We start from the raw sequence: 14541 nt of genomic DNA on the forward strand, positions 1-14541 counted from the left end.
GTAAAATGTAAGACATAGTGTCTGGATCCTGATTCAAACAAACCAACTGTAAAATTATGAAACAATCAGAAATCTGAATACTGACTGGATATTTGTTATTATAAAATGTGTTAGCTGTCTTAAGACAATGGTATTGTGGTTATGGTCTAAAAGGTACCCCAGCTTTAGAGACACATGCTTAAGTATGTGGACATGAAAATAAATCATGCCTGGAATGGGATTCAAACCAATCAACTGGGATGAGGGTTCAGGTTGGGGATACAGGTAAAACAAAACTGACCACAGGATAACTGCTGAAGTTGCAGGATGAGTACACGGGAGTTCATTATACTATTCTCTTTATTTTTGAAAATTTCCATAATAAAATAAGTTTTTTAAAATGAGAGTTTTGTTTTGATACTGTTGTATTATAAAACATTAAGAATTTCCATTTTTAATGAAGACTTCCAGACTTGCAGAAAAATATAATTTTCTGATGGACCGTTAACTGATACATTAACTTAAATCTTACAAGTTACTCAGAAACTGACAAACAAAAATAATTTTTAAAATATTGTACAAATTACTGAATGTTACTGTATCAATAAAAGATCACTAAAAGCTGGAATTTTAAGCCAAAAGCAGACAACTGTGATAACCTTAACTTCAATTCTAGTTAAGGGTGTGGGCTCTGGAGTCAGCCAAATCTAGGTTTATATCCTAGTTCTGCCCTTTTCTAACTATTAGATAAATGTTTTCTGGCAAGCCATTTAACTTCTGTGAGCCTCAGGTTCTACATCTTTAAAATGGGGGTAATAAAATTTCTTCATCAATAAAGCTCTTAGCACAGGGCTTGCCACATAGTAAGTGCTCATTAAATAATTCAAATAATTCCACTATCCTATTTCATCAATTCTAAATGCATGTTTTCATACTCTAACATCTCTGAAATTGGGATGCATCTCATAATTGACGGCATATTATGGTTTAATTGGCAGTTTTTTTCTTTAGTGGTATGTAAAATAATTGCTGCCTACTACTAACAGGTAGCAGCCAAGATTCAATATAATATGGTATCAATCATGATAGCAGTAGATTCCCAATTTCTGTTTTAAGATTTTTCTGAATATATAACCAATTTGAAATTTAAAAAATTTTGAAGTATGAGCAAAATATTTTCAACACAGCACAAACAGAACGGTTTTGAGACAAATCATTTTTTTAAAAAATGGTTTATCAATTCCATTTCTGTATAAAACACATGGGAGAAACCTAGCCAATCAACACACAACTGTTGCCACATGAAAAGGTATTTTTATCAAACTTCGAGTCTAAGAACATACAAATGTTTCTTTTTCATGTCTACAGTAATTGTCTATGCTTTTCCACTTAACTGTTTAAAAATTCCACACATCCTCATTATTTCTTCTGTCCCAGTTACAGTACAATGACGGGAGGAAGAGGGTTGGTTAAAAACAACTCTCTAAGCAGTTTTCTGCTGTCCCTTCTTTCCAATCAGAGACTTGTGGATGTGAGGGATCACACCTAGAATGAAATGAAAAGAAACAGTATTAGTAGAAAAACTTTAAGCTGGCTTTATCTTTTTTTTTTTTGGCTGCACTGAGAGGCATGTGGGATCTTTAGTTCCCCAAGCAGGGACTGAACCCGTGCCCCCTGGAAGCGTGGAGTCTTAACCACTGGACTGCCAGGGAAGTCCCTAAACTGGCTATATCTTACCACTTTAGGGCTTCAACCCCAAAAAGCAATTATATAAAGAATGAGGACTTCCCTGGGGGCACAGTGGTTAAGCATCCGCCTGCCAATGCAGGGGACACAGGTTCAAGCCCTGATACGGGAAGATCCCACATGGCGCAGAGCAACTAATCCCGTGCACCACAACTACTGAGCCTGCACTCTAGAGCCTGCGAGCCACAACTACTGAGCCCACGTGCCACAACTACTGAGCCCATGCGCCTAGAGCCCATGCTCCGCAACAAGAGAAGCCACGGCAATGAGAAGCCCGCACACCGCAACGAAGAGTAGCCCCCGCTTGCTGCAACTAGAGAAAGCCCACAAGCAGCAACAAGACCAATGCAGCCAAAAATAAATAAATTAATATAAAAAACAAACAAACAAAAAGGCTTTTAAAAAAAGAACGAAATTTACTTAAGTCCCCTTTCACATTCTGATTCTGTTAAAGTATCTATACCAAGGGGTCCCCACCTTGGGGCCTGGGAACCCCCTCTAAAACTGTATGTAAAATGGTGTGATTTTATGTGCTTTTTTTTAGAGAAGAGTAACCAGAGCTTTCAAGAGGTTCTCCAAATGTGATCCAAAAAGTATTAAGAACCACCAATTTATATCTCACCTTCACTGATCCTGACTCATTCAATTATCTCAGCCCTGACTTTCAAGAGCATCATATTAAGCAATTTCTCAAGATCATTTTTCAAACACAGTTTAAAGGATATGGGAAATATTTTAAACACCAGGTTTTAAGTCTCACATATGAAATTTAGATGAAGAACTTGCTAAAATAAAAATAGCATTGTATATGGCTACAAGGAGAAGAAATATTTATTCAGATCATAATGAGAAGAAGTCTAGAACTGTCAGACTTAACACTTTTGGAACTTAAGTTTCTATGTTCTCTAGTTGGTGATACAAATGTATTGGATCATCGATCTGAATTATCTATTAGTTAGGCCAGTTAACAATCTAGGCTGAAGAAAAAATAATACATACCACCCCCAGCTATGGTAGCCTTGATAAGAGAATCCAACTCTTCATCACCACGGATTGCAAGTTGCAAGTGGCGCGGAGTGATCCGCTTAACTTTGAGATCCTTGGAAGCATTACCTGCCAGCTCCAGCACCTACAAAGCATCCGTGAGACAGCACATCAAACAAGGGTGAAGTGTTTAAGGATTCGCTTTAGGCCTGCAATTACAGCTAAAAAGATCACTACAGCATCTACACACAAAACACACAAGATACATATATAAACCAACACTAAATTTTTTCCAAATTTCTATAATGCTGTTATAGAACTCTTATTACTTCATTGGTCCTTTTATATCATTCTCTGCAAGAGAACTGGAAACTTGAGCAAAAATCTACTTCTATAGAAAGAAATAAAGACAAGGGATAATATCCCTTAGCCAAGAATCTGTTCAATAAATGTGAACATCTAGAAATATATTTTAATATACCCATGTAGGCTATTTTTTCATGGCCCTTAACAGCTGAAATTTATTGCTTAGCACTTTTAGAAAAATTTTAAAATATAATTAAAAATAATTTCTTATTCAGAGTTTTTAACATCACTGGGCCCTATAATCTGTAGGCAATAAGCTAGAAGCCCTTTATTCTATAAGGGCAATTTTCAACTAGAGAAATTTCAAAGTCCCAGTTGGCCATAAAATTGCATTTTTCTTTTTTTTTTTGCCTCCATAGACTGTACTGGCATTATAAAACCTTTGATGGAAGTAACACAAAAATAACTCCACAGAACCTCCTCACTTAAACAGAGTGGTGGGAAGCCTCGGTGTACATCCAAAGCAATCAGCGTGCTTTAAAAACCACCAGTACTCTCTCTACTCCATTCTCCCTTGCAACTCTGACTGGTCTGGGGTGAGGCCTGGCACCAGTATCTTTTGAAAGCTTCATAAGTGATCCTAGTGTGAAGCCAATGTTGAAAAGTGATTACCCCTAAACTTAGATTTCAGTATTTTCTTTACATCTATTATTGACTAAAACCCCAAAATTAAATATTTGGAAAATACACGTTGACTGCATATGTATGTATCTATGTATATGATTACTGTTTAATCTTAAACTAAAAAATCATAAAGTTCCTAAGAATAAAGATAATGGGAGTTTAGATGGGACTTGAAAATTCTGAACCAGAAGCCTATGCCTCTACATGAGTGAACAAAATGCATACCTTTCTGAAAAGTCTGCAGGTAAACAAATAAAAACTGGTATAAGAGTGATAAAGCAGAAAGGCTCTTAACTAGTACCAATACAAAAACATTACCAACACAAAATCCCTGCTTGTGACATAGTGAAGTTGAAACTATCAATGTTAAACCTCCAATGGGAAAATAAATGACTTGGTAAGGTTAATGAAATGACAGCAGTGATAATTAACACACAGGTTAAAGCAAAATCTTTCAACCTAGCTCCCAACCACATCTTTCCCAAGTAGGAAGCTTCCCCGTTTCTATTAGATTGGCTATCTCTATCAGTTGACTTGCTTGCTACTCAACTTACTTCCCTTGCTTGGAATGTAGTTGAAGGAGTTTCATGGCTTCCCTTTTGTTTTCCTTAGGAGGGATTAGAGTGGAGGAAGTGGTAGTCCATGACCTAAGAATTAAGAACTCTTGCCCAATTAACTTATCTTCCTGAAAAGTCAAACTGAGTAAGATACAGCATTTTATGCATACAACCATGCACAGAACCAGAAGGTTGCTTAGGTCTTTTACCAAATTTTGTTATCATCATAATATAGTTGTGATATTTAAAAAATATGTTATCATCACACTGCCAAGACTTCGCCCCACCTCAAATCTTTATTAACTAAGAGTTATGCTGTAAAAAAAAAGAAAAAAAAAAAGTTATGCTGTAACTTCACAAATATCACCTATCGATTATATACGTATTTCAGAGTTCGTTTAATTAGCAGTACGGTATTTAAATTACTTTACACTTGTTTGTCACGTCACTTAAAAATATGGATCATTGACCCTTACTTAACTTTAAAAAAGAGCACACCAAAGTTCTATTTGACACTGGTACTAGGTAATAGGTTGATAAGATGCATCTAAAACTGCTATTAAAAGAAACTAACAAGAGTGTGTCTTTTTTATTTCAAACCCATATTCCATGGGTTTTAGCCATTTATGTCCAGGACACATCTGGGATTCCCATATATAACATTTCCCCCACTAACCTCAGCAGTGAGGTACTCCAGAATTGCAGCACTGTACACTGCAGCAGTGGCACCGACCCTTCCGTGACTTGTGGTGCGAGTCTTCAAATGTCTGTGGATGCGGCCCACGGGAAACTGAAAGAGACCATCCAAATGGGAAGCACTGAAGTCTTAACATCACACCACTGAATGTAATCAAAGGCTGAATAATATGAGTAAAGCATGAACTAAAAACCAACACCATTCTCTCATTGTGACCCTTTCTTTCTACTTTCTGAGAATAGGCACTTTCTCATCTCCAAAGTTCCCTAATCCCACTTGCCTGTGTCTTTGACTAACCCCACTCCCAACTTTCTTAAGGACCTTCCTTACCCTGTTACTGCTCCATCATTCAACAGCTCCGATTGCTTCCTTTTCGCTGGCTCCTTTCCTTCTGCACACTTCACTTAAAACGTCTCCACGTGTCTACAGCAACTGCCTCCAGTTACAGTCTAGACATCTCCTTTCCAAAGGCAAGATTTAAAGGCAAACCCTGAAACCCCTTTCTTGTCACCCATTTTCTACCAATGCAAACTTGGCTTCTGTTAAACACAATTCTGAAAGATGAGCAGTAACATTTTAACTACCAAATCTCCTAGCCACTTCCAGATTGCATCCTTAAAGAGAAAAGGCATGATTGTTTTGTTTACATCCTTCCCTAATTCTAAGCTCCCCGAGACCAGGATCCATGTCATACTCCCTTCTGCATCCTCAGTAACCAGCATGTTATGTCGTCTGACACAGAGAACCTCAAAAACCATTTCTTCTTAGGCCGAAGCAATTACATAGTTCTAATACGAACTCTGACTACTCCTCAGTCTTTTCATTCTTTGACTCAAATACCATATCAAATATGGTGAGGGGTCCACCAATGCCTTTTTGATCCTTCCTCATGCTCTACTTAGGAAACTTATCCACAGCACAAGCTACCAATTTTACATAAGTGACCTTAAATTTGTAATTCTTTTGATCACCTCTCTTGGAAAGCTAGACTCAAATCTACAACTTTTGGACATTTTCATATGGATGTTTTAGTGGAACTTCAAGACGACTGCACTTAAATTTATTATTTCATAACTTGCCCCTACTACAAACTCTTCTGCTCCTTAGGGTCTAAGCCTTAGAGAAACTTCTCTTTGACCATCCTCTCAATCCCATACCCCTCCTCCCATTTTTGGGGAGCATACACAAGCCTTCTATTCTTTTCCATCCCACTCAAGTTCAAGTATGTTATTACCTTATTCCTAAACCACTGCAATAGCCTGTATCTGTCTCCCATCTCCCACTTCAAAGTAAGGACACTTCAAAATAAATTCTAATTGAGATTTGCATGATGTTCTAAAATATAGAACGTACCCACCAAGTACAAGTTCTCGCCCCCCCCCTTCCTTCAGTACCATCCAGATCATGTTGTCCTCTTCCTCAAAAACTTTCAATGGCTCACTACTGCCAAGAAGATAAAAATCCTAACCTTATAGTCTGGACTTCAAACTTTCCTGTTTAAAAAGTATCTCTTACAGGTAGGGAATAATTCTTACTCATCCAGAAAATTTTGAGTTTGTGGATTAAAGCTGCAACAATTTAAATATACAAAATTTGAAACCATTTAGTGCTTTGAGTATATCACTGAGTCTACCTACACTTGAAGGTATTGGGGAAAGATTCACAGGATCAGTGGACAGTTCATTATTCTCTCATCCTGAAAGCCGATGTACCACAACAAACACTCTTTAAAATAAAAGCCACAGCATACTCACTTCAATCTGATACAATTTATAAAAGAACTAGGAACATAATTATAATCTAGAAATAATAGATTTTAAGAGAGCAAAATCACCAAATTCATTTAAGATCTTTTCATAACTTGTCCTTGTTTAGAAGAGAATACAAATTATATAAAAGGGAGTTGCAGGACTTCCCTGGTGGTCCAGTGGCTAAGACTCTGCACTCTCAACGCAGAGGGCCCAGGGTTCAATCCTTTGTCAGGGAACTGGATCCCACATGCCGCAACTAAGAGTTCGCATACCACAAATAAAAAAGATCCCGTGTGCCGCAACTAAGACCCGGAGCAGCCAAACAAACAAACAAACAAATAAATAAAGCAGTTGCTTTGTGGTTTATATTTTGACCAATTAATCTCATTATCAAAGACCAGTAGTACAAGTACACTTTTGTAATTAAAGAAACATCTATGAGTCATGAATTGTAACAGTAAAGAAAATAATTTAATAATGAATTACAACAGCAGGGATGTTACCTGTAACCCAGCTCTCTGTGAGCGAGACACTGCCTTAGCCTTGGCCTTCCCACTGTCCTTTCCAGCTTTGCCTCCAGCCTAGGTGGGAAAAAGTTCCAGATGAAGAATCAAAAATGCTATTTCAAAACTATTTAGGACTACAAATAAACTTATCTACAAAACAGAAGTAGAGTTACAGATGTAGAAAATAAACTTATGGTCCCAGGGGGTAAGGCGGGGGGAGGGATAAATTGGAGGATTGGGATTGACATATACACACTATTATATATAAAACAGAGAACTAATAAGGACCTCCTATATAGCACAGAAAACTCTACTCAATACTCTGCAATGGCCTATATGGGAAAACAATCTAAAAAAGAGTGGATATATGTATATGTATAGCAGATTCACTTTGCTGTACACCTGAAATTAACACAACATTGTAAATCAACTATACCCCAATAAAAATTAAAAAAAAGAAAAAATTAAACTTAGGAAATAAAATTTCTTCTAGTTTTACTTCAGGTAGTTAAAAAAATCTAGGTGATCTTCAATTTTAAATATACATGTATTATATCACCATTTATTTTATTTTTAATAATTTATTTGTCCCACAACTGATGATGTTCATTTTTTTTTGGCTGCACCTTGCGGCATGTGGAACTTCCTCGACCAGGGATTGAACCTGCAGCCCCTGCAGTGGAAGCGGGGAGTCTTAACCACTGGACCACCAGGGAAGTCCACCATTTATTAATTTATACAGAAACAAGGTCAAACCTTAAATACTTTTTAAAAATGAGATTTCTAAAAATTTGAACATATTTTTCAAATTTCAGACTGAAGAATCTTCATCAAGTCAATATAACTCTCATGCTAGAAGTATTTCATAATAAAATCATTTTAAAAAATGTCAGTGTGTATCATTTCCACAGAAATATTCAGAACTTAGCTCTATGGGGAGGAAAAAAAGCATCTTAAAAAAAAATTAAACAGAGAATTACTCTATGATCTAGCAATTACACTTCTAGGCACATACCTAAGGAATTGAGAACAGGGACTCAAACAGATATTTTCTATACTATTTGCTATTTTGTTCATATCAGTATTATAAACAATAGCTAAAAAGCAGAAACAACCTAAATGTCCACCATGGAAGAATGAATAAACAAAATCGTGGTACATACACACAATAGAATAGTATTCAGCTGTAAAAAGGAAGGAAATTCTGATACATGCCACAACATGGGTAAACCTTGAAGACATTATGCTAAGTGAAATAAGCAAAAGGACAAATATGTATGATTCCACTTACATGAGGTACCTAGTCAAAATCATAGGAACAAAAAGCAGAATGGTGGTCACCACAGGCTGGGGAAAGGGGTAGAATGGAGAGTTACTATTTAATGGGTACAGAGTTTCAATTTGGGAAGATGAAAAAGTTCTGGAGATGACTGGCGGTACACTTAAAAATGGCAAAATGGTCAACTGTTATGTGTATTTTACAAAAAAAAAAAGACATACAAACATTCTTAAGGGGTTAAACAAATACTACTTTCAACTGATATAAAAGAAATATTTCTCAAATAACATGAATGGTCACAAATAGGACACAGTATATACATGCAATGGGATATTATGCAGCCATTTCAACAAATGAGTTACAGATATGTGCTGATAAGGAACAACTCATAAAACATATTTGTGTAAAAGGCAAGGTATATGCAAGTGCAGTGAGCTTTTGTTTACATAAAGTGGAGTACTGTAGAGTGTGTGTACATATACATTTCTAGAAGGTCACACAATACATCAGAAAAGTTATTTGCCTCTAGGGACGAAATACTAAGGATCTGACTTGAGAGGGAAACCAATATTCTCTTTTGGGCTGTTTGATTTTACTACTTAAATCTATTATTTCTTCTCTGTTAAAAGAAAAATTAGTTAAAGAAATCAGTTTACATGACTGGCTAGCTGTTTGAGGATATTTTTGAAGCAGAAGGTAAGCTTTGAAATGGCATCCCCTTTGTCCCTTTGTAATGGTTTCCTTAAAATACTTTTTAGGCTAAAAATCACCCCCCCCCCGCATGTTTATCTCCCAAAACCATATGGGGGAGTAACCATATATTCTCACTTCTTGTTCAAATAAATCTATTCAGCTCTATTTGCCCTGCTGTAAATACATTAAAAAAACCTCTCAATTGCTGCATGAGTCTAAAACTATAATCACTGTCTATGACTGAATTATGAAATAAGTAGTAGTTATCCATTAAAAGGTACCAACTGCAAAACTTCCCAGGCGTCCCAATTTACTGCTCTTAAGCAATTTTATCACTTCAAATACATCATACTTGCTATTTAACCTATTTGCTTTTTAAGGAAGTAGACATGAAATCAGTTTTTTAAAAAAATCTCAGTAAGTTAGGACTTCCCTGGTGGCGCAGTGGTTAAGGATCCGCCTGCCAATGCAGGGGACACGGGTTCGAGCCCTGGTCCGGGAAGATCCCACATACCGCGGAGCAACTAAGCCCGTGCGCCACAACTACTGAGCCCACATGCCACAACTACTGAAGCCCGCGTGCCTCGAGCCCGTGCACCGCAACGAAGAGTAGCCCCCGCTCGCCGCAACTAAAGAAAGCCTGCGCACAGAAACGAAGACCCAACGCAGCCAAAAATAAATAAATAAATAAAACATTAAAAAAAAAAAAAACTCTGTAAGTTAAATGACTATTTCCGTGGTTTCCGGATACATTTCTCATACTTAACAAAAACAAAGTCTTATGGAATCAAACTTGTGCGAATATAAAATTGTACAGTAAATAATTACCTTCTTTTCACAACCCCCTCAAACTCTGTATATACACCCTCCAACTTCACACATTCATTTTAATACGTTTGATGACTGACTGAGAAACAAAATACAAGCACCATAAAATTTTAGATTCTAAGAACTGAGTTAGTATTAACCTGGGTTAAGCATCTCGGTAGAAAATACGCCTATGGGGCCAGCTGGAGTGTTATTTCATTCAGGAAAAGTTGAAAACTGGATGCCAAGAAACTTGCATATCAGTTCAACAGACACATGCTCACGTCCCCTCAAGTTCAAAATTCTCAAAACAAGAATGACAACTCCACGCCTCCTGTATTTTTAGCTTATGCGATCGTGCATGTATTTTTAGCTGCTGGTAAAGGGACAGCCAATATGTGGCAGGTCGCTAGAAATTAAATGAGTGACACCTTCGACACCAGCAAGGACCAGGAGAATCATCCGCTCGAGCAAATCAGTCGACAGAGCATATCTAATCTGTGCCTGAGTCGGCCGGCGGAAGCGCTTCCGTTAACTGCACAACTACAAGTTAGAGACGGGGTGCGACCATCCACAGGGTCGAAGCCAGGTCTAAGACGCGAGAACGTCACAATAACCACAGTTTCTGTTTGTGGTTCAGCCCCGGGCAGGGCTGTCTCCGGAGGGCGCTCGGGCGGACACTGCTCGTCGCCTCGGCGTCGCTGCTTCGCTCCCGCGCGGGGCACGGCCACCCTCCAGCGCCTTTCCCTCCCAGCTTCACAAGGGGCCAAGTTCCCTCTACTCGCGTTTCTAAAAAGCCGCACTTTTTTTTTTTTTTTTTTTACCAACGCACAATTCAAGAGTCAAAGTCGGTGGCAGGGGCAGCGGAGGTGCTGCAGAGCCGCCAGGGTTGTCCCGCTCAGGGCCACCCGGCCTCGGCCCGCGCACCTCAATTCGCGCCGGCGCCGCGGCGGGCGAGGCCGGGACCGCGGGGAACCCCGCCGCCTGACGCCAGCCCAGCCGTCGTCGTAGTCGCCTGACGCCCGCCCGCCTGACGCCCGCCGCCTCAACAGGTAGCGGCGCCGCCCGGCCACCGCCACCCACCCGGCCGCCCCACAGACTTCACCATGGTCTCGGCCGCTCCCGCCCTCGGTCCCGCCGAGCCGCCGCCGCCGCCGCCGCCGCTCCAGCAGCACCGACCGCCGCCGCCACCGCCGCCGCCGCCGCCGCCGCCGGAGCCCGGACAATAACCGGGGCCCGCCTCGCACCACCCCGACCAATGCCCGCTCTCCTTGCTCGTTTGAACCCCGGCGACCGCCCAATTGCGCGCCTCCTTCTAACCAAACCCCGCCCCACAGCACCTCCTCCCTAACGGCTGTTTGTTTTTGCACACGGCACGCGGAGGCGGAGCCTCCGACCCAACACAGACGCGCCTGTGCGCGACCGGGGGCGGAGCCAAACGCCACTCTCCGCCTGTCTCCAAGGCCCGAGCCTGACGAACGGAGGGACTGACCAATGAGAGCGGACGACTGACGGAAGTCAGCCAGTAAGAACATCGCCCGCGAGCAAGGAAGGCGGGCCTGCGGGAACGACAGCGGGATTAGCCAATAGGTGGAAAAATTGGTGGTGGCTTTGGCTTTCCCGCCCTTTCTCAGCATCGGCTCTGCGGTTTCTGAGACCTGTTTGGGAAGGAAACGGTTGCTGTCGTTGCTTCTGTTGGCTGCTTTTCACAGATTCCGAGGGTTTCTCCGTGCTAGCGGGGACTCGCTCCGCGGCGGGCACTGTTTCCGGGCCTGGCAGCCCTTCTCCTCAGCGCCTTCCCGCTGGCGTTAGGTTAGCCGCCCAACGAAAAGGAAAGAAACTCGGAAATGGGGTCGGTGTCCCCGCTCCCTCTGCGAAGTTGAGGGACGGGCGCGAAGGAGGGCTTGCCTGCCCATGGCCGCTCCCCCTGGCTGCCCTAGCCGCCCACCCCCCCCCTCACCATGCGGCGTGCGGGCCCGGTTGTCCCCGGGACAGCACAGCCCGCCGTCGCCGGGGCCCAGGCCCGGGCTCGGGGCTAGTTCTCACCCGCTGCAGTTTGAAACCTTTGCTTCTTTTCACAGTTGTCTGCACTGACCGCGCCGGGCAGCGTTCCGGGTGTGCGGAGCCGTCCGTCCCCGCGGAGATTCGGTTCTGGCGGGATTTCCCCAGGCGGGCATTTCAGAAGCATCACCAGGTGGGCAGATGCTGTCCCAAAGTGAGATTTCTCTTCTGTCTGACACGGAAGAGAGTCTTTAAGGAAATGTAACCTGAGTTCGAGGAGAGGAAGGGGCTGAGCTTCTAAATAAGAGTTTGGAAAAATGCGAGTGAAGGTGTTGACGAGCGTGAGGAAGGAGGGGCCTGTCAAGTTGGAGGCAGAGAGCAGGGTGCCCTGATGAATGGAAAACCTGACAAGTAGGTGGAGGAGTTAGGAGTTAATTCAGTAAGCAGTAACCACTGTTAATCGCTGCCCCTCCTTTCCTGTTTCTGGCCTTAGTGACTGGCATTACACGTCCGCCAAGGCATCCACCTGTGAGTTCACCGTCAACCAGTCACCGAGTGATGTGTTGGCACTGTTTGGAGGCGCTGTGCTGGGTATTGGGGATTCAGGGGTTGGCAAAATAGACCTGTCCCTGCCCTAACGGTCCTTGACAGCAGCGGTCAGATGTTAAAGAAGTAAACAGGCAGATGTGTGAATTACAAGAAATGCAAGTGCATGGAAGGGAAGAAACAGAGTGCTTTGAGAGACAGAAGCAGAGTAAATGGAATTTAGAAAGGGTGTAATTTAGCAGTGTTCCACGAAGAAAGAGCAAGTATAAAGGCTTTTGAAGTGAGAAAGACTTGTCCCTTGTGAAGGGACTTAAAGCAGGCTAGTTTGGCTGCTGTAATTCTGACCAGATCCCTCTACTTCCTGAATATCAAATATGGCTTTTTTTTTTTTTTTTTGCTGTGTGTATTGCCACTGATTCAGTTTAGCCTTTGTCATTTTTCTCCTGGATCAGTGCAAAAACCTGTTAACTAATGTCCTATTCTCTTCCTCCTTCATTGCACCCTCCACTCTTTCTAAAATACAAATCTTACTATATTTTCCTTTAACCTCACTGACTTGAGAACAAAATTCAAACCCTTAGCATGGCATAGAAAGCCCTACCTTTTTCTGGCCCCTGCTCATCTTATGTTTTGTTGCTTCTCCCTACCACCCCTGAAACTCCATCTTGCCTTTGCACATGCCTTTGCTTGAAACAGTCCTCAGATCTCAGCTTCTCCTTGGCTAACTTTTAATTATCCTTCAAGGGCCAACCCAGACATCACTTTCTTTAGTATGTCTTCCTTGACATCCCTGATTTGGATTAAGTGCCCTGTATGACCCCGTGTATTCTACTGTCATCAGTCCTTGTCATGCTGAATTGTGTTGGTCTCCCTTGGCGCACGGAAATCTTTTTTTTAGGTTGTCGTTCTTTGCTTGGTACAGTACCTAGTACCGTGAAAATGTCACTTGGCTAATGAAAAGAAAGAATACTAACTCATTTTTAAGCCACTTAGATAGGCATTGTGGTCTGTGGAAAGACTTGAGTTTGAATCCAGACTCCTTTACTTACTGGTTGTGTGGTCTGGGTGAGGGATTTAATATTATCTATTTTGTCATTTGTAAAACTGAAAGTAGCAATACCTATTTTACAGGTTGTGACCGAGCACTAATTCAGTAATGTATAAGAAAGTATTTAGCACTGTACCTAGCATGTAATAAATATCCAATAAATGTTACCTTCTTTCCTTAACAGGAAATTCATTTTCTCACTTGCCACTCTCTACCCCTTAGCCTTCGTGTCATTGATTCAGATTTGATGAAAATGGAGTCAGGTTGACAGAAACTGGTTCTCATCACAGAAAATAGTAATCCCTTTAGTGATTTATACATCCTGTTTAGAGATGAACGAAATATATTGAGGCCCACAGACTGAAGGAAAATGGATGGAAGTTTTCTGGCATCTGTAAACAGAAAAACTGCCTATTAACTATTTTATAAAGCAAGTGTGTTAGTGAATAAAGTCTAATTTACAGTGAACTAGGGTTGCAAAGAAGGCAGCATGAGCTCATAAGGAGAACATCTAACCAGAGAATCTTAGGTACTAGCATCTATAAATTATAAATACCAAACATTAACAAATGATTCAGCTTTGCTGGATTCAACCCAGGAAGATACAGTGGAATGGTTCTCATAGTGTGGTCCCTAGGCAGCAGCATCAGCACCGCCTAGAACTTGTTAGAAATGCAGATTCTGACCCCCAACCCACACCTACTGAATCAGAAAGTGGGGTGGGGCTCATCAAGCCCTGCAGGGGATTCTGGTGCACGCTAAAATGTGAGAACCACCAGTATAGTATAAGCTATGGTCCAGAGTTCCAAAGCCCTTTTCAAAACTGAGGCACTTATTCCTTCGGCTCCTGAGAGTGTTGACCGATCATTGCCCAGTAGACTCTTCCCCGGAATTGTACGCAGCCAGAAGGAGCTGCGTCACCCAAGGTTAACCCCTTTTCAGCGGGCAGCCTACTTC

The 14541-nt window shown here is 41.4% G+C and overlaps 1 protein-coding gene and 1 long non-coding RNA gene across 3 annotated transcripts; one reads left to right on the forward strand and one right to left on the reverse strand.

The window, feature by feature from the left end:
- Nucleotides 1-294: 294 nt before the first annotated feature.
- LOC118900909 (histone H2A.V) lies at nucleotides 295-11222 on the reverse strand. Of its 2 annotated transcripts, XM_036863767.1 has the most exons (6): nucleotides 11095-11206; nucleotides 8502-8510; nucleotides 7208-7285; nucleotides 4933-5046; nucleotides 2725-2854; nucleotides 295-1524 (listed from the first exon to the last, which is right to left on the reverse strand). In XM_036863767.1, exons 1-6 carry the CDS (start codon nucleotides 11095-11097, stop codon nucleotides 1463-1465), a joined length of 396 nt encoding a protein of 131 aa, XP_036719662.1. In that variant the 5' UTR covers nucleotides 11098-11206; the 3' UTR covers nucleotides 295-1462. The 2 variants fall into 2 exon arrangements, with proteins under 2 accessions (XP_036719662.1, XP_036719663.1); XM_036863768.1 differs by lacking the exon at nucleotides 8502-8510 and having other exon boundaries at nucleotides 322-1524; nucleotides 11095-11222.
- A 443-nt stretch (nucleotides 11223-11665) lies between these two features.
- Nucleotides 11666-12908, forward strand: LOC118900622. Its single transcript, XR_005021173.1, has 3 exons — nucleotides 11666-11801; nucleotides 12071-12183; nucleotides 12484-12908. It is a non-coding gene; the product is annotated as an uncharacterized LOC118900622 (long non-coding RNA).
- The last annotated feature ends 1633 nt before the right edge of the window (nucleotides 12909-14541 follow it).

Source organism: Balaenoptera musculus, chromosome 9, assembly GCF_009873245.2.
Source record: "Balaenoptera musculus isolate JJ_BM4_2016_0621 chromosome 9, mBalMus1.pri.v3, whole genome shotgun sequence".
NCBI lineage: Eukaryota > Metazoa > Chordata > Mammalia > Artiodactyla > Balaenopteridae > Balaenoptera > Balaenoptera musculus.